Source organism: Zingiber officinale, chromosome 2A, assembly GCF_018446385.1.
Source record: "Zingiber officinale cultivar Zhangliang chromosome 2A, Zo_v1.1, whole genome shotgun sequence".
NCBI classification, from domain to species: Eukaryota; Viridiplantae; Streptophyta; class Magnoliopsida; order Zingiberales; family Zingiberaceae; genus Zingiber; species Zingiber officinale.
Genome location: NC_055988.1, coordinates 143775827 through 143798969, shown reverse-complemented (window position 1 = coordinate 143798969; position 23143 = coordinate 143775827). Strand labels below are relative to the sequence as shown.

At 41.8% G+C, this 23143-nt stretch overlaps 3 protein-coding genes across 3 annotated transcripts; 1 reads left to right on the top strand and 2 right to left on the bottom strand.

The window, feature by feature from the left end:
* Positions 1-5936: 5936 nt before the first annotated feature.
* On the bottom strand, positions 5937-7746 carry LOC122040107 (L-ascorbate oxidase homolog). Its single transcript, XM_042599466.1, has 3 exons — positions 7496-7746; positions 6301-7416; positions 5937-6234 (listed from the first exon to the last, which is right to left on the bottom strand). Exons 1-3 carry the CDS (start codon positions 7744-7746, stop codon positions 5937-5939), a joined length of 1665 nt encoding a protein of 554 aa, XP_042455400.1.
* Positions 7747-8192: 446 nt separating this feature from the next.
* LOC122042504 (pentatricopeptide repeat-containing protein At1g08070, chloroplastic-like) lies at positions 8193-10702 on the top strand. The gene is made up of 2 exons (XM_042602653.1): positions 8193-8394; positions 8478-10702. The coding sequence occupies exons 1-2, from the start codon at positions 8253-8255 to the stop codon at positions 10076-10078; spliced, it is 1743 nt and encodes a 580-aa protein (XP_042458587.1). The 5' UTR covers positions 8193-8252; the 3' UTR covers positions 10079-10702.
* Positions 10394-14779, bottom strand: LOC122042505 (protein trichome birefringence-like 10). Its single transcript, XM_042602654.1, has 4 exons — positions 14130-14779; positions 12042-12431; positions 11270-11428; positions 10394-11113 (listed from the first exon to the last, which is right to left on the bottom strand). Exons 1-4 carry the CDS (start codon positions 14546-14548, stop codon positions 10723-10725), a joined length of 1359 nt encoding a protein of 452 aa, XP_042458588.1. The 5' UTR covers positions 14549-14779; the 3' UTR covers positions 10394-10722.
* Positions 14780-23143: the final 8364 nt, after the last annotated feature.

Genomic DNA, 23143 nt, shown 5'->3' with positions numbered 1-23143 from the left:
TATATTTTTTAATTTGTTTATTTCAAAAATAAGTTCTTATTTAGCAAATTTTACTCCCAAGAAATGTTATTTTCAAAGTATTTTGGTGAGGATTTCAACTTTAGCTAAATAATCCTTCAAAAGATTAAGCTATTGACCTAGTATTTTCATTTTTTAATGGTTTCCTACAAACATTTTTTATATATGACAAAGGGGGAGAGTAGTAGAAAAAATTAAAATTAAGAAATTTTTCAAATTGAGGATAAGAAAGAGAGAGCTCTTATCAAGGGGGAGCCTTATACACTGCCTTATATAATTAGCTTGCTTACGTTCTTACTTAAACTTCTTACTTAAAAGCTTGCTTGTGTTTATTGATGCAATTGCTTGACTATGCCTTTTTTTACTTAACTTTGAATTTAAGTTGCCATAATCAAAAAGGGGGAGATTGTTGGTGCGGGAAGCATCCGACGATCGAACCCGTGTTTTGATAATGACAAAGGATTCAAAGTTAAGGTTATGTTGTGATCTAACAGTTTGAATGAGCTTGCAGGAAAGTCCTAAGGAAACTTAAGCAAAAGTTGCAGGAAAGCCCTAGCTGTGGTTAGGCAGGTAGAAAACCCTAGGGGGTGATAACCCTAGGTCATAGGGGGTGGTAACCCTATGCGGAAAGTCTTGGTGGGTCAACGGCTTCAGGCAAAAGTCCTAGGGGGTGGTAACCCTAGGTGAAAATTCTGGTGTCGCGAACTAGGTGGAAGACTGGACGGGTCGGGGAGCGGGCGTCCAGCAGAAAGTCCGGAAGCATCAAGCGCTGAGAAAAAGTCCAGTCGATCTGGAGGATCGTACTGGCAACAAGTAACTCTCCTGAGAGGAGTAGATGAGGACGCGTTCCCCACAGAGGGAACAGTAGGTGTCAGGCCGACCTAGGGTTTCCGGTTGGAAATCCGAAGTCAGACCCAGGATAGTCCGAAGACTATCAATATTTTATTCACTATGACTATTATGTGCTAACTTTATTTTGCAGGGTATGTGTTTGGGACTAACACATTTTGCAGGAACAAAGAAACAGTTTTTCACCTCGGATGAACAGTACCCGAGGCGCCTCCATGGAGCTTGGAGGCGCCTCAGGTACAAGGTGAGGTTGTCTGTGAGAAGGAGCTGGAGGCGCCTTCATAGGGACAGAAGGCGCCTTGGACTGCGGCTTGGAGCCGCCTTGGAGTGGCGTTGAAGGCACCCTCAGGTGGATAAGGAGCAGCGGTCAAAGCCTGATCGACAACGACTAAATCGGGATAAAATCTTGGGTTGGAGGCGCCTTGGAGCTTAATGGAGGCGCCTTGAACACCCTTTATAAGGTTGTCTCGAGGTAGTAGTAAAAAGATAACCTTCTGAGCCATCTTTGTGCAACGAGATGCTAACGAGACGTTCTGACGAAGCCACAACTTGACACCGATGACCTGGAGCTCAGAATCTTCAGTTTTCTATTGTTGTTGGTATAATTTAATTATTTCTTTTTAACTATTGCACTTCATCTTGTAAACACTTTAACAAAAATTATAGTTATTGCCCAACGTAAACACTCAACGAGTGTGGGCCTTGGAGTAGGAGTTGCCACAGGCTCCGAACCAAGTAAACGACCTGTGTCAGAGTGTTGTGTTTTCTTTTCCGCTGTGTTATCTCGATTAGTTTTAAATCGAACGAAATAGCCACGAGCGCTATTTACCCCCTCTAGCGCTTCTCGATCCAACACAGGTCGGTGTCCGAGACTCTCGCCCAGTGCGAGTTATAAGTGAGCATGCTCTCACGCCCAATGACCTTTCCAGGTCGGTGTCTCTGACTCTCGCCTTAGTGCGAGTTATAAATAAGCATGCTCTCGCGCCCAACGACCTTTCTAGGTCAGGTCCCAGACTCTCGCCCCAGTGCGAGTTGTAAGTGAGCATGCTCTCACGCCTAACGACCTTTCCAGGTCGGGTCCCAAACTCTCGCCCCAGTGCGAGTTATAAGTGAGCATGACCTCACGCCTAATGACCTTTCCAAGTCGGGTCCCTGACTCTCGCCCTAGTGCGAGTTATAAGTGAGCATGCTCTCATGCCCAACGACCTTTCTAGGTCGGTGTCCCAGACTCTTGCCTCAGTGCGAGTTATAAGTGAACATGCTCTTACGCCCAACGACCTTTCCAGGTCGAGTCCCAGACTCTCGCCTCAGTGCGAGTTATAAGTAAGCATGCTCTCACGCCAAACGACCTTTCCAGGTCGGGTCCTAGACTCTCGCCTTAGTGCGAGTTATAAGTGAGCATGCTCTCACGCCCAACGACATTTCTAGGTCGGTGTCCCAGACTCTCATTCCAGTGCGAGTTATAAGTGAACACGCTCTCACGCCTAATGACCTTTCCAGGTCGGGTCCCAGACTCTAGCCCCAGTGCAAGTTATAAGTGAGCACGCTCTCACGCCCAACGACCTTTCCAGGTTGGTGTCCCAGACTCTCGCCTCAGTGCGAGTTATAAGTGAGCATGCTCTCACACCCAACGACCTTTCCAGGTCGGGTCCCAGACTCTCACCTCAGTGCAAGTTATAAGTGAGCATGCTCTCACGCCCAACGACCTTTCCAGGTCGGCGTCCCAGACTCTCGCCCTAGTGCGAGTTATAAGTGAGTATGCTCTTACGCCTAACAACCTTTCCATGTCGGGTCCCAGACTCTCACCCCAATACGAGTTATAAGTGAGCATGCTCTCACGCCCAATGACCTTTCCAGGTCGGTGTTCCAGACTCTCGCCTCCGTGCGAGTTATAAGTGAGCATGATAGTGGGGTCGGACAGTGGACGTGATCGGAAGTCAGAGCCTCAGGCAGTCAGAAGTTAAGCCCAGAGGCAGTCAAAAGTCAAGCTCGCGTGGCGGCCAGAAGTCAAGCCTACATGGTGGTCAGGAGTCTGACCTACGTGGAGGTCAAGAGTCCAGCCTACGTAGCGTTCAAAGGGCCAGGTTACAGGATGGTCTTGGTCGGGCCCATTTCAGGGCACATGGACTAACGCGTACAGGTCGGAATATGCAAACCAAGGATTATAGGTCAGGACTTGCGGACTTGTAGTACCGAGCACATGGACTAATGCATATAGGTCGGAATATGCAAACCAAGGATTACAGAGCAGGATTTGTAGACTTGCGGTTCAAGGCACATGGACCAATGCGTATAGGTCGGAATATGCAAACCAAGGATTACATGTCATAAGGATTACAGGTTAGGACTTGCGGACTTGCGGCACTGAGAACATGGACCAATACGTATAGGTCGGAATATGCTAACCAAGGATTACAGAGCAGGATTTGTAGATTTGTGGTTCATGGCACATGGACCAACGCGTACAGGTCGGAATATGCAAACCAAGGATTACAGGTCAGGACTTGCGGACTTGCGGTACCGAGCACATGGACCAATGTGTACAGGTCGGAATATGCAAGCCAAGGATTACAGAACAAGCTTTGTAGACTTGCGGTTCAGGGCACATGGACCAACGCGTACAGGTCGGAATATGCAAACCAAGGATTACAGGCCAGGATCACAGGTCTGGACTTATATTCCTGTGATAGAGAACACAGGGACCAAGGCGTGCAAGTCGGGATATGCAGACCAGGGATTACATGTCAGGACTCATAGGTCGGGATATACGAATTGGAACATATAGATGAAGGATATACGAATTAGGACATACAGGGTGGGAAACACAGACCAAGGCGTACAGGTCTGGATAAGCGGAATCAGACTAAGGCGTACAGGTCGGGACAGATGGAATCGATCTGAGGCATACAGAGCGGGATTCAGGATAAGCGGAACCGGATTAAGGCATACAGGTCACGATACAAGGTTCGGGTCGGCAAGTACGAGACCCAGTCCAGGGATAATGGACTCAGGAGGCCGCGCACTACACGACAATCAAAAAAGGGAATTGTAACCACTCGTCAGAGAATAATCACAGTGTGTCAAGGAATATGCTAACGGTCTAGGGTTCATTGCCCCCCTCGATTCCTCCTTCGACCTATAAGAGGATGCCCTGTGTTAATCACCGCCAAACAAAGCCTGCCACCTGACATTCCCTGACACTCGTCAGACTCAAGAAATGCCCATAGCAGTATAAAAAGGGAGGCTTCGTCCTTACGCAGGTACACTCACTCGTCTTTTTGCACTCATCTTTTACTTTTCGTCCTTTCTCTGTGCTTATGGGAAAAAATACCTGACTTGAGCGTCGGAGGGTCTGACCCGGGGACTTTTTCCCTGATTCTTGGTGTCTAACGCAGAGGCTGCTTGTCTGAGTGTACACAGGGTCCTTACTTCATCATCTCCGTCATCACCTCCCGTCATCCGCTCATGTAAGCCCTTCCGGCGGGTGCCAGATCAACGAGGCTTCGCAACGACTTTCCGTCAACCTTGAGGACAGCGCGGCCCGCCTCCATCTGACTCAGCTTCCGGATGAGATCAAATAGTAACTTTAATTGATTGTTTAACTGTATCGATATATTAAAATTTTTACTTTAAAAAATGATTAAATGGTCTTCTAAGATAAAAAATTCGCCGCTCTCGATACAGTATATTGAATTGATGTTTGGAGGAAGAATATAATCAGAAAAATGAAACGAACATATATGACCTGATTCCATATTATTCCAAGCTCTTTAGGTTTATCAGCCAGTTTTGACCAAAACCAACTGATAAACATATAGAACTTGGAATGATATGAAATAAGGTCTTATATGCTCTGTCTAGTTTTTCTGATTATATTTATGCCCTTAGACTTCAATTCGATACATCATATTGAGAGAAATAATTTTTTAAACATAAATCAGATAGATTTTTTAAAACTTTAATCAGGGTCCTTCCACTACGGCTTGAACAATAACTTTAATCTATTGTTACACTGTAGCAATCAATTATTTTTAAAAAAGTAATTAAAAAATCTTATATAAAAAAAAATATTTGCTCTCAATATGAACTATTGAATTAATATTTAAAGGTATAGATAATCAAGAGAACAATACGAACACATGAGACTTGGTTCCGTGTCATTTCGAGCTCTCTAGGTCTATCAATCGATTTCAGTTGAAACATAAATTTGACACATTATATTGATAGAAATTATTTTTTGAATACGAATCAAAACTTTTAATCAAGAAATTATTGTTCTGATGAACAATGTTAGAATCAATTGCTACACCGTAGTAATTAATTCAGAGAGGTAAAATTGACATTAATTACGTAATTTGATAATTTTAAAATTAGGATACATGATTTGAGTATTCAGAAATTTGTCTACATAATTTAATAATTTGCCAAAAAAATAATTGAACCGCTAGCTCAAACGAACCAATAATTCTCATTAATTGGGTCGTGAACTGTAATTAGCCCTGTTGGGGTCGGGCCGATTACAATTCTAGGTCATTAATCGGGTCAATGGGTAACTGACCCATTGACCCAAATACCGATCAAGTTCTGTCCAAGCCTAACTCATGGGTAGGTCTATGGATGATAAATAGTTGCATGAACTCCTAGATAATGAGAATTCAAATATCACTCATGACACATTACACATGAGAATGCAAGCCCTATTTATATTTCATGATTTATTCTTATAGCCAATGGATATTTTTTTTGAGATCCAACCTATCACCTTTAGGATTAATGGATTGTAAAAGTCGAATATGATGAAATCAGTTTTAACTAAAGTTATTTTGATTCATATAATTTTAGTCAAAATTATTCATGGCAATAGTTTTAGAATACGAGTTTTTTTTTTAATATTTAAAAAAATGTAGTATTTTTTTTAAAATAATAAGGAAAATAATAATAAAAATATAAATCAAGCACAGACACACTGTTTTAAATAAAATTTTTCATTGACGTGGAGAGAGCCATCCATTACATGTTTCAGATAAAACAACAATTAAAGATTTTGACGAAATCCCTTCCCAAGTAGTTTAGGTGTAGGGAGGCGGCTTGGGGAAGGCGGCAATGGGCCCACAGAGCAATACTGTGTCCGGCAAGCTGTACTCGTCCCTGAGCGAGCGCTCCGGCGACTGCACGCTGAGGTAGAGCTGCTGCCCCAAGTAGCGTCTCTCCCAATTTTCCGACCTCAAGTTCCACATCCCAGCGTTATCGAACGTGAGCAGAATCGCTGACCACGACCTAGGGTACACCTGAACGGAGTGTCTGCTCACGGCGTCGAGCATGTTGTATGTGTTCCTTTTCTCCGGCGACCACTTCCCTGGACCCATCCTGCGTCGGAAGTTCAGGTCGTAAGTTACTTCGTCGAGTTCGATAAAGAAATGTTGAGAGTCTCACCCGACTGGGAAGAAGGCGTAGCCATTCAGGTGGTAAACCTGCACGGCTTTCTCGGGGTTCTCCAAGATGATCTCCACGTAGGTCCTGAACTCCACGGTCTTGACGTCGGGGAGCAGCTTGATCGGAGAGCCTTCCGTGGGGGGCTCGTCGCCGGTGACGTTGTACTCGAAGTAGTTGCCGCCGAAGCCGTAGTACTCGACGAGCTTGAGCGGGGTCTCGGTGTCGACGTGCGATACGCCGTTGAGGGCGTAACGGAGGTTGCCGGCGACGAAGTTGCGGGAGCTGGCGAGCTTGATGGTGCGGGTGATGTCGATGTTGCCGTAGTGGAAGGACCCTTGGGGATTGGGGCGGGCGGCGCTGGCGGTCAGGTTCCACTTGAAAGATCGCCACTGGTTGAGGGACCAGGCCCAGCTGGCGGGCGCCTTGGGAAGCACCGGCGACGGCGCTGCGGAGGAGCCGGCGTACCGGACGACCGCGGTGGCGGTCAGCTCCTTGTGCCGCAAGAACCGCGTAGACGCCACGATGTAGTAGTCGCCGGGGGCCTGGTCGGCCTTCACCAGCACCGAGAAGCATTGGCCGATGTGGACGTCGAGGGACTCGTACACGTTCTGCATCGTGTGGGATCCGTCCATCTCCACCAGCGTCATAACGTGGCCCTGGAACCGGAAGTTGAGCGTGGTCCTGATGCCGACGTTGCAGATCCGGTACCGGTAAACCTTACCGGCCTCCATCTCAAACAGGGGAGCATCGTCCTTCCCCTTGCCGTCCTTGCCGGGCCTGCCGTTGATGAGGACGCCGACGGGGAGGCCGATGCTTCTGCCGGAGTCAAGGGTCTTGGCGAGGGCGGTGTGGTCCTTGTTGTACCAATCGCCGATGACGACGGTATAGTCGTCGGCAGGGGCGTCGAACGGCACCGGGATGAGGAGACGACTGTTGATGCGGAGGCCGCCGAATCCGCCGGCTGCCTTCTGCATCCCCAACGACGGGAAGTAGAAGAAGCTACCGATCTGGTCCTTCACCTGGAAATGGTACGTGAAGTTGGTTCCCGCCGGGATCGGGCAGTTGGTTCCGGCCATCCCATCCTCCCACGAATTCTTCCTCTGCTGAATTCCATTCCTGTCCGCGAACAATCGGGATCAAATTAATTGCACCCAGAAACGAGGAATCAATCAGTAGGAGTGATCGATAAACAAACCAGGAGAAGAGGAGCGGCTCGTCGAGGAAGTTGAAGACGTTGATGACGATGTTGTTGTTGGTGGTGGAGTTGATGTTAGGGCCGGGGAACTGGTCGTTGATGAGGATGCCCTGCTGAGGGACACCGAGGGGTGCGATGGTGCCGTAGGTGACGTTCCATGTGAAGAAGAGGTAAGGGTCCTCGGCTCGGACGAAGCCGGAGATACCCAACACCGACAGCACCACTGCTAGCACAACGCCGGCGCCGGCCATCACCAAGTATGTAATGGATAAAGATAAACAAAAAAAAAGAAAAAAAAAAAGAAAAAGCTCTCTCTTTGGAATCAAATAATTAGCGCATGGCCATGGAAGATCCCGGCGAGTGCTAGAGGAGATGAAGAGAGAAGTGTAGCCGAGGAACTTCGAATTGGAAGGGCTGGCCTCGAGGGTTTATGTAGGCAGTCGAGTGGAGCTAATTATGGAAGGTCGCTCATTTTTATCTCCTATAATTAATGAAAACCAGCGATTAAGCGGTCTTGATATAGTCAAATTCTAAAATTATGGCAATTTTTTTGGTGCGGTGATTTTTTTAGCATGACAAATAAAGCCACAATCGGATCCGATACTTCTTCTGAAACACGTCCAATTGTATCGAGATCCGATAGCCATAATCGGATCCCTTTAAAGTGGAAAAGAGACACGGTAAAAGATTTACCGATGATGTATGTCTTCTTCTCGGCCGCTGCTCGGCCTCGTCCGGCGAGCCACCACCTCCTCCCATGCCCGGCAGGTCCACGCGCAAATCATCCTCTGCGGCCTCCCCCTCCACAACCACCTTCTTTGCAAGCTGGCGGAACTCCGCTCCTCCGACTACGCGCTCGCCGTCTTCCGCCGCCTCCCCTCGCCGCCTAACGACCACGCGTACGCCTCCCTCATCCGCGCCTTTTCTGCATCCGGCCCATTTGATTTCGCCCTCTCCTTATACTCCCGCATGCTCCTCGAAGGCGTCCGTCCCACCAACTTCACCTACCCGCCCCTGCTCAATTCCTGCTCCGCCCTCTCCTCTGCCAACCTCGGCCGGCAGGTCCACGCGCACGTTGTCAAGTTAGGGTTCATCTTCGACCTCTACGTAGGTAATTCCCTCATTGATATGTACTCCAAGTGCCTCCTCATCGACGACGCCCACCAAGTGCTCGAGGATATGCCTGTGAGTGATGAGGTGTCATATAACTCCCTCATCTCTGGTTATGCACGTGTTGGAGACATGAACACGGCCCGTTCGGTGTTTGAAGAAATGCCGCATGCACAGAATGTGGTCTGCTGGACTGCCCTTATTGATGGATTTGGGAAGCATGGAATGATATCAGAGATGCTCGATATTTTCAAACGAATGCTTGTTTCCGCTGAACATGTTCTTCCCAACTCAGCCACCATGGTGTGCCTCCTATCTGCATGTGCAAATGCTTCGAATTGGGAGGTTGGAAAATGGGTAGCGGGTTTCATTGAGGTCAATATGATCACATTGGACTCATTTCTTAGTACAGCACTAGTAGACATGTATGCAAGATGTGGAGATGTTGGAAAAGCAAGGAAAGTGTTTGATAGTATTTGTGACAGAAATGTGGGGTTATGGAATGCTATGATCACTGGATACCTTCATGGAGGATCCCCAGAAGATGCAGTCAGATTGTATCATCATATGAGGAAATTATCTGTCGAACCAAATGAGATCACCATGGTCAATTTGCTTTCAGCTTGTGCTAGCCTGGGAGCTCTTGATCTTGGGAGAGAAGTTCATCGAACTTTGGCTAGAAAGAGAATGCAGATGAATGTAATTCTGGCCACTGCTCTTGTTGACATGTATTCCAAGTGTGGGGGCATTAACGATGCTTGCTTGGTTTACGTGAAGGCACCGAATAAAGATGTCGTTTTGTGGAATGCAATGATAGCAGGGCTTACAGTTCATGGATATGGTAAAGATGCTCTAACAGTCTTTGTGAAAATGGAGAGACTCGGAGTGAGGCCAAATGATTCTACCTTTGTAAGTGTTTTATCGGCATGTAGCCATTCAGGCCTTGTAGAGGAAGGTAAAGCTAATTTTCACAAGCTGCTTGACTATGGATTGAATCCTAGGGTTGAGCATTATGCTTGCTTGGTTGACCTTCTTGGTCGAGCAGGGGATCTAAGTGAAGCTGTTGCACTGATACAAAGGATGGTAGTCCCCCCTAATTCTGCCATCTGGTCTTCTTTGTTGAGTGCTTGTCGTATCCATGGGAATGTTCAACTGGCTAGTGAAGTTGGACGGCTTGTTCTTTCGTCCGGTGAGGCAAGCTTAGGTTGTTGCAAACTGCTTTCTAACATTTTTGCCAGTGTTAGCAGTTGGACTGATGTAGCAAGAGTGAGGAAATTGATACACGAGAAAGCAATGATGAATATTTCCAGCTGCAGTTGGATCGAAGTACATGGGACTGTTTATAGATTTCTTGTAGAAGACACAAAGCTTGTAAGATATCAACAGCTATACACAATGCTAACTATTCTGATGAGGCAGTTGGGTGATGAAGGATATCAACCAGATTCTGACAATCTTGGGGAGCATGTCTGAACTTAATTTATTCAGTTATTTTCATCTCTCAAGGTGCTTTAAGATCATGTTCATTCATTCACCTGAAGATGACCATAGATCGATCGATGAGTGCTACAACAATGGCTGCAAATGGGGCTTCATTTTGTTTTCAGGGACCCTATTAGCACAGTAAACAATAATTTGCTCAAGAATTTAGGCCAAACTAGAAACAAGCTCCAGACTGTATAAAGATGGTGATATTTGGAGCAGGTGATGGCATGGAGTTTTGCCCACTGAGGATATCCAACCTCACATAGACCCAGAGAGAACATCCTCATAAGTTAATGTTGGAGATTGAAAATCGAAAGATTGTGTGATTCTTATTCAAAGAAAATGTTAATAATTACAGCCAACCAAGCTCACCAGCAACTGAACTTCTAAGCTGTAAGTTTCTCAGTAATAAATGTTTTGTGATTCCCCTGTTATTACTCGTGTATTTGGTGATTCCAAACTTGGAAGTACATAATCCAGCGATGATATGCTATATGGAGAAGCATTCTCAACATGAGAAAATGATCCTTTTTAACAATGGTGGGTTGCACTCTGTAGAAGATTTCTCAGTAAAAATAATCTTCCATCATCTGCAAAATCAGTGCCAAGTTAATAAATAGAGTTGGGAGTCTTTAAGGGGCCAACTTTACCCTTGTGGTGCCCATGATGGCCATGTTCTTACGCATCATCGACTCCCGTTGCATTATAAGTGCGTACAGTAGCTCATTCCATGCATCGGGAACTCCAGGTAAGCACCAGTGGCTGCAGTCTTGCCTGCGAAGTGGAGCAAGAGCAGAAATACCAAGGTAAAATCTTGATAAATGACCGTCTTTCCTACGAGCAGTCATCTGTGTCACATTCAGCAGATCCAGTTTTAGCACTTCATTTGCTGTGAAATTCTCCGAGGGAACTTCCCTAAATGGTTCCAGGTAATGTTCCCACGGTTCTAAGGATAATGGCAAAGGGCTCAAATCTGGTAGTGTCTCCAAGTGACATCTCCCTCCATTTTTCCAGTCACCAACTCTGCATGCAAGCATTATGTTATTCCTCCTACATTTTTGTTTTTCTTTCAACTTTCAGACAACGTTCTCATGGAGAAGGAATATTATGTTCTACACCTTTTAACTATCCATCAAGTAGAAAAAACGGAATAACTTGATAATCTATAATAGTACTAACCTGAAATGAGAAGGAGCATATGTACGGAAGATGACTTGAGTTCTATTCCTATTAACTTCTTTATGAATCCACTTAAATAAAGTCTGAATTGATCTTTGATAAGCATTTTCTACACTCATCTTTGTCTTCACCTGATCACCCTCTTGGAAATAGCAACCCCTGAGCAAAAAGATTTCTATCAATTTTCAGCACGCTGAGTATTGCATTTGCAATAACTCAAAAACGCAACAATAAAGGATGATCTACAAGTATATGAAAGTTAAGAAGCAAGCACAAAAGTCAGAACAATTGACACCCGTTCTGGTCATTATCTGTGAAGCTCCAATGGTTTCCTTATGATAATAACTTATGCCTAATTTGAAGACTTCATCAGAATATGCAGTTACAAGAGATACAATAATCTTGCAGTTAGAATCCAGATACTAGTAAGCCAAAAATGTTTTCAAAATATGCAATCCATGTTCAAAATATGTATATAATGAATAAGCAATCATTAAAGCGCATAGAAAAATCTAACTATACATGCTATCACTGTTATAAATTCTCCTGACTCATCATAATACTTCTGCCGATTACCCAATTCGTCTGCTTGTGCCAAAGAAAAAAGAAAGTTTATTTAAAAGAAATCAATGCTCAAACGAACAAATGATAGACACCAAGCAACATGTGACATTGGTATACAATGTCATTTCAGAAAAAAGAGCTCACTGCTGTTGATACAGGAATTGAAACAAGATGGAAAATCACGAGTGACAAGTTTGATATCAGTTACCCTCTAATGGTCTTCTCGTAGTTCCACCAGTGCCCTGTGTTGAAGATTAAGATGTCAGCATCCTTCCAAGTTTTTGATGTCCAATCCAAGAAGTCCAGTCTGAGAGTAGTCTTCACATATTTGGGTGCACCTACAGGGGGATGACCTTGGGGCACCAGAAATGGAGATCTATAATATTCAATTGTGCAGTTGTATGTCTCAAATTTGAAAACAAAGAAGCCTGTATGTTTCGTAATAGATCTGCCATTTACTTCATAGATTGTGCTCTTGTTTGAAACCGAAGTAGAAAGCATGCAGAGGAGGGACTCCCACTGATTCCTTCCAATTGAATCGCCCACAAAGACCAATCTTCTGTCCCGTAGCTTTTCCAGCAAATTGATCGAGTCAAATCTAATACGTGAATAGAGAAAAAGTAAGATTACAAAATATATGTTCTTAAAAAACCAGTAGACTACAAAGAGAGTAGGTTAGAGTAGGATATTCTCAGTGCAGATCCTTCCTTATTTTAAAAATAATAAGATCAGTATCAAGAGTTGTTTACTCTCACTATAAGTTCCCTCTTGGTCCACTCTCGGTGTTGTCAATACCGATAAGGGCAACAATATGAATTAAGAGTAACTTACTCTCGATACTGGCCTATATCAAGAGTAATTTTACTCGGTATAGGCCTAACTTTTGTGAGCTATGTTCGTTTCTACCATTTTCACTCTTGGAGATACTTAAAAGACTACCAAAATTGCAGTTTTTTTTAATATAGAATTTCTCTGCTTATATTGAGTACCAAATTCAAAAGATTGTCTTAAATAAGATGAAGATTATATTGATGATATTTTACTTACTAGTTCACTTTTTCACTTAGGGAAATAGATGCAATAACAAAGACAGTCTAATACACGGGTCTTTCATTAGTGCGGTCCTATGTGAAGGATCAGATGATATTGAGTCTATTGTACACATTCTTACCTTGAATTTTACGAGGAACTATTTCTACATCTTGAACTTATTACTTTAATGTCACATAGCGGCAACTTTACGGTTGGGTCAAGACTCCCCTTTAGGAAAATAGATGTAATAATGAAGCAAAATTATTTTAATAAAGAAAATTAAGAAATCACTAAATATATGTATATTTTACCTATTATATTTGTTATTTTACTAAATTGTGCAGCAGTTAGGGAAAGATTATTTATAATAATATAGTATGAATTAGAAATAAAATTTAATATTATAATTGGCTGACATATTCACTTTTTAGAAAGTCAAAACTCTGAAAATAACATATTAAGAATTACAAAATTGTATATTGTTTAATTTCACAGTCAACTATTATCCTAAAACACTCAACAAATACAATAAGTCAAAGGCAAAATTTAGTAGAAAAGTATTTTGGTATATAATTTTAAAAGTCAAAGGGCATTCAAGCCATTTAAGGTCATTATGCTATATTCTAAAACTCCAATGATAGTTACAAAAGATTGTAAATTGTGCAAGAATATATGTGCTAAATCCAAATTCTGAAGGCCAAATATACAAATTTATATTACAGTAGAAGCTGTCTGCAATTTTTTTTATCAAGGAGCATGATGTTAATAATTAAATAAGTGCACTGTTATTGTTTACCAATGATCGATCAAATGTGTTGTAAACCACTATGTGTGCCGGGAGTGGTAGACCACGAACATCCAAGTTCAACCTTCCTTGGGATTGTTGTAGAAAACTATGCAGTCAAACGCGTGACAAGAAGCCGGCGTTTTAACTTTTTCTTTATTGCTACTTTTTTTTTTTTTTGAAGTTTCAACTTTGAAATAATCTAAACACGGATAGAGAATAAGATGTCTAGAGTACGAACATGCCAAGAACAACAGAATCGTATGTAAACTAGAAGACTTTGCTTTCAACAATTTGAATACTAATTGGAAAGGAATCCATTCTTGGAGAAACTGTAAAGGAAAAGAGAAGAGAGAGATTTTCTACTAATAAAGCATGGTATTGTTTCGAAATGTTTTGTATAAACAAATAAATGGGGGAAAAACGAACTCGATATCCGATCAAAAAAAAAAAGGGGGAAAAAGGGGGAGGAATTGTGACCTGGGGAGTTCACAGCCGGCGGGCTGCCACCGCCATTTGGTGTACATTCGATCGGGCCTCCCGTTCTCGGAGCAGCGGAAACCCTCGTCCAAGAACGCGCAGCCTTCGGAGGCATACAGCGGACGCTCCTCATCCCACACCCACTTGCCCTCAAACCAATCGCACAACCCTCCCCCCTTCCGCCCCGCGGCGGCCAGCGGGGTCTGCCTCAGGAGGACCACGAGGCCGTAGAAGTCCGAGTGCGGGAGGCGCGGCAGCACGAGGAGAACGAGGGCGGCGGCGACCAGGACGAAGACGCCCAGGGAACCGGCGTGCGCGAAGGGCTTCGCCCGCCTCCGCCGCGCGTCCGGTCGATCCTCTCCGGCACCTCCCTTCTCCTCCTCGGGCGCCTGCGAAGAGGAGGCGGCAGGGGCCGCCATCAGTAGTATTCGCTCCGGCGAGTGATCTGCCGGGACGGTGACTCTGTGGCGGGAAGAAGGGAAAAGGGGCGAGGGAGGAGGAAATCCTCCGAAGAAGTAAGGAATGGAGTGTCGATGACGAAGACGTCCAAATAAACGGAAAGCGGATGATGCAGCGGAAGACTTCAAATTTGGGTCGATCTTGAAATGGGAAAAGATGACGGAAAGTAAACAATCACCGATCCCTCCTCCCCCTCTCTCTTAACCGATTCCTATCCGTTGAACACTTGAATGGAGCAGAGCTCTTATCAAAATATCTCCCTAATATTTCCAAAATGACGAAAAGGAGCTCCATTTTCATTTTCTTTTTTTTTTAAATCCTTCGCCTAGTTAGAAAATGAATAATAGAAAATTTAAAAAGTATTTCTCTTATAAAATTTATTTAAATAAATATTTTTATTATTCTTAAAATATCCATCTGCACTTATAAAATTGTTTTGTATACTTGAAGTTGTTTTATACCCAACAGAGGACAAAGCTAAGCAGGGAGGTAACATATTCAATTACACCATCAGATAAATTTAAAAATTCAATCTTACGGAAAATTTTTGTCGATCATCAAATAAATTTGAAAAGTACAGATCCAACATAAGGATGACCCAACACCACACCATGGATATTTATTCACGCTTCCTGAGTGTTTTATACCAAACAACTTGCAGATAGAGCTGGTTCGATTAAGTCGAGCAGCTTTAAACTAATCCTCACCTTATCACACAATTAAACCCCTCGCTCCAAATGGGCCCTGCATTCAAAATTGACGTTTATATCATAATAATAATTAATTATCTATTATTGTATTATTTTGATATACGATTATATCTTAGCTAAAATATAATTATTGTTTTCTTCTATTTAATATCCATTATCGTAGTTTTATTTTGATTCTTTTAATTATTGTTTTTACCTACTAATATTAAAATTTATGCATAAATATTAAACACTGTCATTATGATCCGGACCCTCCAAATAATGTTTCAAATAATTAAGTAGGGAGCAAGTGCTAAAACTTAATTACTTCAATGCCAAGTTCCTTAATAGAATTCCACACTTTGCAAATGAATTTCCTCGATAAAAACACTTTTATAATGTTCTATATATCCTTCAAAAAAAAACTTTTTTTTTTCTGATATATCCTTCAAACATCATAAAAAGAAAGAAACTTCTTTTCTACGAGGAATATGATCTCTAACAATGAAAAGAATATTGCTGCATCAAAATTAATATAACTTATATCTCCTGTTCCACTCCTTTGGATATGGGTTTTTCAGAGCGATCACGTTTTGATACTAATGGTTAGGACCTGAGTGAGTTGGGGGTGGAGGGAGGAGGGATGAATAGCTCTAATTCACGTCGACTGAGAGATTTAATTTTCAAGAGGTAGATTTCGATGTGCAAAAACATTCATATATACTAACACAAGTGGTATACTTGTTTTACTGCCCCAAGGTTGTTACGTCCAAGATTAGACCTAGCTTTTTACAACCACTAATGAATTGTCTCCTTCTTGGACCTATTTCAGAGATGAAGAAACCTTTTATAATAGTTACAACAATTACAATTCAATAGAGTGAAGGAAGAAGAGACAAAGATTAAAAGACCTTGTGGACAAGAGTTCTTTTTTTCCTCTTAAAGGATGCTTTGATTGATGCTTGAACACTTGAGAAGATGAGAGGAATTGTAGCCAAAACAATTGTGAAGAAATCAATTGAAATCCCCTCTTCTGTACCTTTTTGTCACCAGTTACCACTAGTCAATTGGTATCACCTAACAATCGATTGTTGTAGTGGGTTGACTGTTGACTCATCTGTTGAACAATCACTAACTCCGAATCAACGGTTGGCAATCATCTCAAAATTTGTATAACAATTGATTGATGTTCAACAGTCAAACGAGCTAGTTGAGCTGGAAATCTTTTGTTTGCCCAAAACTATCTCAACAATCAATTATCAGTAGCAATCTAATTGGTTAGTTAAGTTGGTAGCCTTTTGTTTGCTCGAAATAATTTATCAATTGATTGCCGCAACGCATTAATAGATTGCTAGAGTTACCGTGCAAGGGTTTAGCTAAGTAATCAAATATTGTGAATTACTAATCGATTGTCATGTCGAAACTCTGATTCAGGGTTTAACTCAATAATCGATTGTCATGCTCTGCCAATTTATTACTTGCCCAACCATTTCACCCGTTTAAGGTTTTAACTCACCAATCGATTGTTGGATTCCATCAATCGATTGTTGAACCCTAATTTAGGATTTGTACACGTAACCCCACAACCACAAACCTCCTTCAAGTCTATAATGTATCAATCGATTGTTAGATGTTACCAATTAACTTATACAATGTTTTCTGTCATTCTAATATGCATTGCTGAAATTAGCCTAATTTCACTGCCCTCATCCAGTGAGTATCTCATGCTAGATGAACCTCCTATTCCTTTGATGACTATTGTGTTTAGAGCTTCTTTGTCTCCGAGTCCTTATTTACCCTTACATCCGATCTCACCATCTACTTGGGCTTTCTCCCTTTGCTATGAATTCGTCCCTTGACCTTCTTAGATTTCCACACCTTGCATCTAATCTTCTGACTTACAAGGATTTTTCCTTACCAAGAATCCTGCTCTTGATTTTTTTAGACTTCTCTTACCTTTCATGTAGTGTTTAGACCTATGGGACTTTCTTGCACACTTATCACAAAAGTGAGATCCACATTTTCACCTAAATTTAAATAGTCATCAAACTTCACATCTGGGGCATGATTACACCAACCCCTATAATTTATTTATCTAGGACTAACCCCCTCACTACCCACTACTTTCAATTTGAGAATCCAAAGTTTAATTTATATCTAAAATGATCCCAAATGGATAACGAGCAAGATTAAGAATGACTTCCCAATATATATACAATAACTTACTTCTGCATGCGCTGTTGTTACTAGACGAAATCTCCCATGATTTATCTACCTTCCAGATAGTAGGGGCAATGTAGGAGGATCCGAAGATTATTATTATTATTGGTAATTTTTATTCTTTTGGTATTTAAGGTTTTTTTTTGATATTTTATGTATTTTTGGTAATTTATATTATATATATATATTTAGATTTTGTGTCAGTTTAATAATTTTAAGATTGTGAGTTTGTTAATAATTTTTCTTTGAATAAAAAAAATCTTTCCTTTTGTTATAAGATATGAATTGCGATATATATTTTAGGATTTCTTTCCTTTATTTGGATCTTAGGGTCTGGAGTCTATATAAACATTTGTCTAGCTGTTTGAGAGATAATCCTCGAATATTAAATAAAATTTATTTTATTTTTTCAAAAAATTTTGGAGGATAGTGGTTATTTATTCTTGTCTTCTTCTCAAATTCCCTTTTCATTAGCCCACTAGATATTCGTTATCTTGCATTAGTTGGAATAAGAGTTGACAAGTTTCGATTGAGGATGTCAAGCGTCGGATCCAATGAAAGTTTGTCATGATCGTGATTGGGGTAATGCCAGGCAGGTTTCACTAAGGAAGCCACACACCGTGGTCGTAGCACCAAAGACGAGATTGAAGATTTACAGAGGCAAGTCGTAGATTTAAGCCAACATGTAGCGACAACGACACGAGATCTTGAAGACCGTGAGGTATGTGGTTGAGAGTATCAACATAGATACCTCGAATTTTGAGTTGATCTACCTGAATTCTGGTACATCACAGATAGAGAATTTTATTAATTGAATCAACATAGTGGAGCGGATCTTCGACTATAAGCAAGTTCTGGATTGAATGAAGGTGAAGTTGATCTTCATTAGACTGAAGGGTCAAGCATCAACGTGGTGGGAGCACTTGCGACTCTCATAAGACAAATAGGGCAAAACTAAAATTTGGGATGGGGAGAAGATGAAAAGTCAATTTATTCCATTCAGTTATATTTAGATTTTGTTCTAGGGAGGATTGATTAGGTTCCGTCATAGAGGACAATAGCTTCAACACCCAAGATGACTTGAACAAATTCGAAAATGATTTAGAGGAGAAATTTGACCAAGAGGAATCTTGATCTTAAATTAGAAATGAGATCGAGATGACTAATGCTCCAATATATAATGAAGTCGACTGTGCTGTTCTTATCATCGATTCCATCACCAAGCAGAAGAAAAGAAGAACGGTCCTGCTAACAACAATCAATCTTCCCTAGTGGTCCACTCTGGCGAGAGCGGGCGCCATAGTCAGCTCGGAAGGAAGATTCCTTCCCACCCGATGCCAAAAAGATTGTCCTTGTTGCAGCTAATCGCCCTTACCCTATGACTTTTATGTTGGTCGACGTAGTAGGCGGAGACGACCCCCATGACTACTCTCTCAATGAGACTCAACCACTGCTCGGAGGTGGCGGCGAATGTGACAAGTCAAGATCTACTTACAACCTGCTGGAGCAGATGGAATACCTATACATGCGCATGGTTTGTGCGCACAATCTCCCACTCGCAGACGGCATGGTTCATGCGGAGGTGAAGAAGGCAACTATCGTGGGTTGACACGACCCTCTGCTGGTAGGACAGAGGCAAACTGGGATCAGGTGTTTGCCTTCTCTGTGGACAACATCCAGTCATCGATGACGGAAGTGTTCTTAAGAGATGGTGGCGGTTCGACTGCAAGGATGACTTCATCCATAGGCTCACCTTAGATCTTGGCGAGGTATTAAAATAGTTGAACAAGAGGAAAGATGTAAACAATAAACTTGTCATTATGCTTTATCCATATACAAGCGATACAATTTATAATGTGTTTAAGGACACGATCAATTAACTAATTAATAAGAAAAATATTTAGTCTAATAAATATTATGTCCTAGTATTAACTTGATTTGACCTGGTCATATTGAATAATTCACTTTTACCTCCTATAAACTCAATGAGAGATCTTTGATGTTGAGTTTGCATACTAGTCTACTGAAACGTTGTCTGAATAAAGACTTGGTAAAGATATCATCAATTTATCTTCTACAGAAATATAAGAAACATATAATTGTTGAGTTGTCTTGTATTCTTGAACAAAATGAAAATCAATTTCAACATGTTTTGTATAAGCATGAAAGATTGAATTTCCTGTAAGATATGTTGCTCCAATATTATTACACCAAATTTTTGGTGCAATATTTGAAGCAAGATAAAGTTCAGAAAGAAGTGATTGAAGTTAAATAATTTTTGACGTTGTATTGGATATAGCTTTATATTCAGCTTCAGTGCTTGAATGAGATATCGTAAGTTGCTTTTTCGAATTCCAAGAGATAAGATTTTGTTTAAGAAATATTGTATATCCATTAGTAGAGCATCTGTCTTCAGGAGAGCTTGCCCAATCCACATCGTTATTGGCATATAAACTCGAGACGAGTGACATTATAAAAAAAGACTAGTAGAATAGTACCATTGAGATAGCAAAGTATTCTTTTCACACTCTCCCAATTTTCATGAATTGACAAATACGATTTACTGCAAAGATAATATCAGAGCATGTGATAGTAACATATTGTAAGACTCTAACAATACTTCGATAAACTAGGGATCATACATCACAGAAGAGGATGAAGTTGTAGAGAAGTTGTTTATAGCAATTGATGTAGAGACTGGGTATGCTCCATCCATTTAGCTCATTGAAGAAGCTAGTAATATCTTTGCTAGAGAGGAGATAACCTTCATCATGTGGAATAAGTTTAATACTAAGAAAGAAAAGAGCATTTACCAAATCTCAAATGAGAAATTCTTGATTAAGAAGGCTTAATATAGTTGTGATGCCCTTTTTATCATTGCCGATTTGTAACGACCCACCTTCTACTAACTGGGCTATGAGGCCGATCGTTACATTAATCTGTGCTAACTAATCCATGACCATCATTAAATACTAAGTGCGGAAGCTGTACTAATCAAATTTTTGCTAAACTATTGTCACTTCTTTATTCTACATGTGCTAAGGGGTGTAATCTAAGCTATTCATGACATATATTACTTTCCCCAATGGTCAAGGAACCTAACTAAGGGTTTCTAGCTAATATCAGGCCTCCCAATCGATCCACGGATCGATCCAGTGATCGACCCAACACGCTACTGTGCTCCGGCAATATTTTGGATCGATCGGCTGATCGATCCAGACTGGTCAATCGATCCAGTGATCGATCCTAGAGCCTTTTGTTCGCGACGGAATTGGCTGGATCGATCGATCGATCGATCCAGAGGCCTACTGTTCGCGAAACCAGATGCCCAGTCGATCCTTCGATCGATTGGAAACTCTCGAATCGATCAGCTGATCGATTCGAGTTTCTGATTTCGTGCCAAAGGTCTGATTTCAGCACTTGCTCGTGCCAAGACTACTTATAACATTTCTAAACTAATTGCCAAACATTCTAACATCACAAAAATAGTGTTCTGAGCATGATAGGATGCATGATTAACTAATTCATAACACTTAACATATGAAGGTGCAAAATAACAAAATGCTAAAAGGTTCTAATGCTTAAAAACAAGCTTGCTGTAATTCCCTAGGATCTCTACTCCAAGTTCCTGCCCACACACATCTTCGTAGCATTGCCCTCCAGCCTCCGCTAGTCCATCTTTCCTTTACCTTTATCTGCAGTATAAGGAAAAGAAAGTATCTATAAGCTTTCGCTTAGTAAGAAACAATCTACCTCACTAAAACATGCATACGATGCATCTATGATTTTAAAAACATACTATTAAACATATGTTAAACTTGTTGACGCATGGCCTACTGAAATCACTGAACATGAACACTAAAGCATGGCATACAAAGCGAATCATAAGCTAGCATGTGTATCAATAAGAAAGGACTAACTGAAACATAGCTGAGTTAAACTAAAGCTGAACTAGAACTGATTTGACATATAATCACATGACTGATTGTGAGTTTGGAAAACTAATATCATAATAGATTAAAATACATAATCATGCTGCTAATGGGCCCGGCAACTGTACGTGCTATGCGCGCATCCTTAGCTAGACCCGGGGTTGCAAATCCCGAATTTAGTAAGGTTTACTAGGTTATCTAAACCTAGGGACCGACTATGGGAGCCCAGCCCAATGGATATCTAATCCTGTACAGTGGCCCTACTGAAAATAAAATACTGAATCATAGCTAACTAATTTATCTTGCTTTTACTAGGTTATCTGAACCTAGAGGCGACTGTGGGTGCCCACCCATTGGACCGTAGTCCCATATAAGCTGTAGCAAGACTAACTAAACTATTTAAATGCTTCTATTGCATTTACTGAGCTATTAAAAATTGTCTACTGTAGCATTTTACTGAGCTAACCATTTTATCGAACACTTAGTGTGCTCCAACTCTCCTCTCTATTAGGGAGACCACCTCTAGGCACCCGACAACGTCTAGAATCTCCAACTGAAAGGAGGAAACGTGTCTGGCCCATCTAGAGGTGCTCAACTAAATCCCTAAACCTGCGAGAAGGGTTAAATACACCCTATGCGTCGAAAAGTCTGCATATAACTAATTTAAAAACATAGAATCGTACGAAAAGCTACTTATACTGCAGGTGAGGGGTTTCTTACCTCTTACGTGAAGTTCCTTACAATTCTAAACGCTAGGATTTCCGGTGGAGAAGATCCTTTCGACGATCTTCTCACGTCTACACGTTCCTCTCGCGGAGGGGAGCGTCCTTGAGTCGAAGTCGTCGCCGGAAGGTGCCCTTGGAACCCTTGGGATGGAACCCTAGCCTTGCTTGTGGTTGGCGCCGAGAGAGGGAGGAGAGGGAGAGTTGGCGTCGGTGAGGGTTTGAGGAGAAGGAATCCCGATCAAAAATAAAACCACACTTAATAATTTCCTATTTATATTAAGTGGTAATTCGGCCCAACTCTAATATAAATTTAATTGCCTCCCTTTCCTTTCAGCACGGCCCTGCTGGGTTCAACTGGTTACTAGAATTATCCGTAAACTATAGGTCTCGGGTTCAATTCCCGCTTAGGCCGTTTTCGTTTTCTATTTGTTTTTGCTACTTCCGCTACTCTAAAAATTCCATAAAAATATTCTAAAATTTCAGGAAAAATCATAGAATATTTCTAAAAATAGTTTTGAGAATTTTCGGGCGTTACAATCCCCCATACCTTATAAAAAGTTCGTCCTCGAACTTAGAATAACTCTGGGTACTTCTGTCTCATACTGGCTTCTGTCTCCCAAGTTGTCTCTTCTGCTGTGTGACTGTGCCAAATAACTTTGACTAATGGTACTTCTTTGTTCCGTAATTTCTTAACTGCTCGGTCTATTATCTGAATAGGCCGACTATCATAGCTGAGGTTTTCGCGGATCTGTACCGACTGGGGCTCAATCACCTGGGTGGCATCTGGGGTATGCTTCTTCAGCATAGAGACATGAAATACGTTGTGGACAACTGACATTTCCTGGGGTAGCTCTAGTTCATATGCTACTTTGCCCACTTTTCTACTGATAAGGTATGGTCCCACATATCGGGGACTTAGCTTGCCCTTCTTCCCAAAACGCATTACTCCTTTCATGGGAGCTACTCTGAGGAACACTGAATCCCCAACT

Excerpts from the sequence above, each read along its gene's own strand:
- LOC122040107 (XM_042599466.1), bottom strand. The coding sequence starts at position 7,746 with ATGGCCGGCGCCGGCGTTGTGCTAGCAGTGGTGCTGTCGGTGTTGGGT. Across the intron at positions 7,417-7,495 it reads GAGCCGCTCCTCTTCTCCTG|GAATGGAATTCAGCAGAGGA; the intron begins GTTTGTTTATCG and ends GTTCGCGGACAG. Across the intron at positions 6,235-6,300 it reads TACGCCTTCTTCCCAGTCGG|GATGGGTCCAGGGAAGTGGT; the intron begins GTGAGACTCTCA and ends CTTCCGACGCAG.
- LOC122042504 (XM_042602653.1), top strand. The coding sequence starts at position 8,253 with ATGCCCGGCAGGTCCACGCGCAAATCATCCTCTGCGGCCTCCCCCTCC. Across the intron at positions 8,395-8,477 it reads TCGCCGCCTAACGACCACGC|GCGTCCGTCCCACCAACTTC; the intron begins GTACGCCTCCCT and ends TGCTCCTCGAAG.
- LOC122042505 (XM_042602654.1), bottom strand. The coding sequence starts at position 14,548 with ATGGCGGCCCCTGCCGCCTCCTCTTCGCAGGCGCCCGAGGAGGAGAAG. Across the intron at positions 11,429-12,041 it reads TACGAGAAGACCATTAGAGG|GGGTTGCTATTTCCAAGAGG; the intron begins GTAACTGATATC and ends CTTTTTGCTCAG. Across the intron at positions 11,114-11,269 it reads TATGCTCCTTCTCATTTCAG|AGTTGGTGACTGGAAAAATG; the intron begins GTTAGTACTATT and ends GCTTGCATGCAG.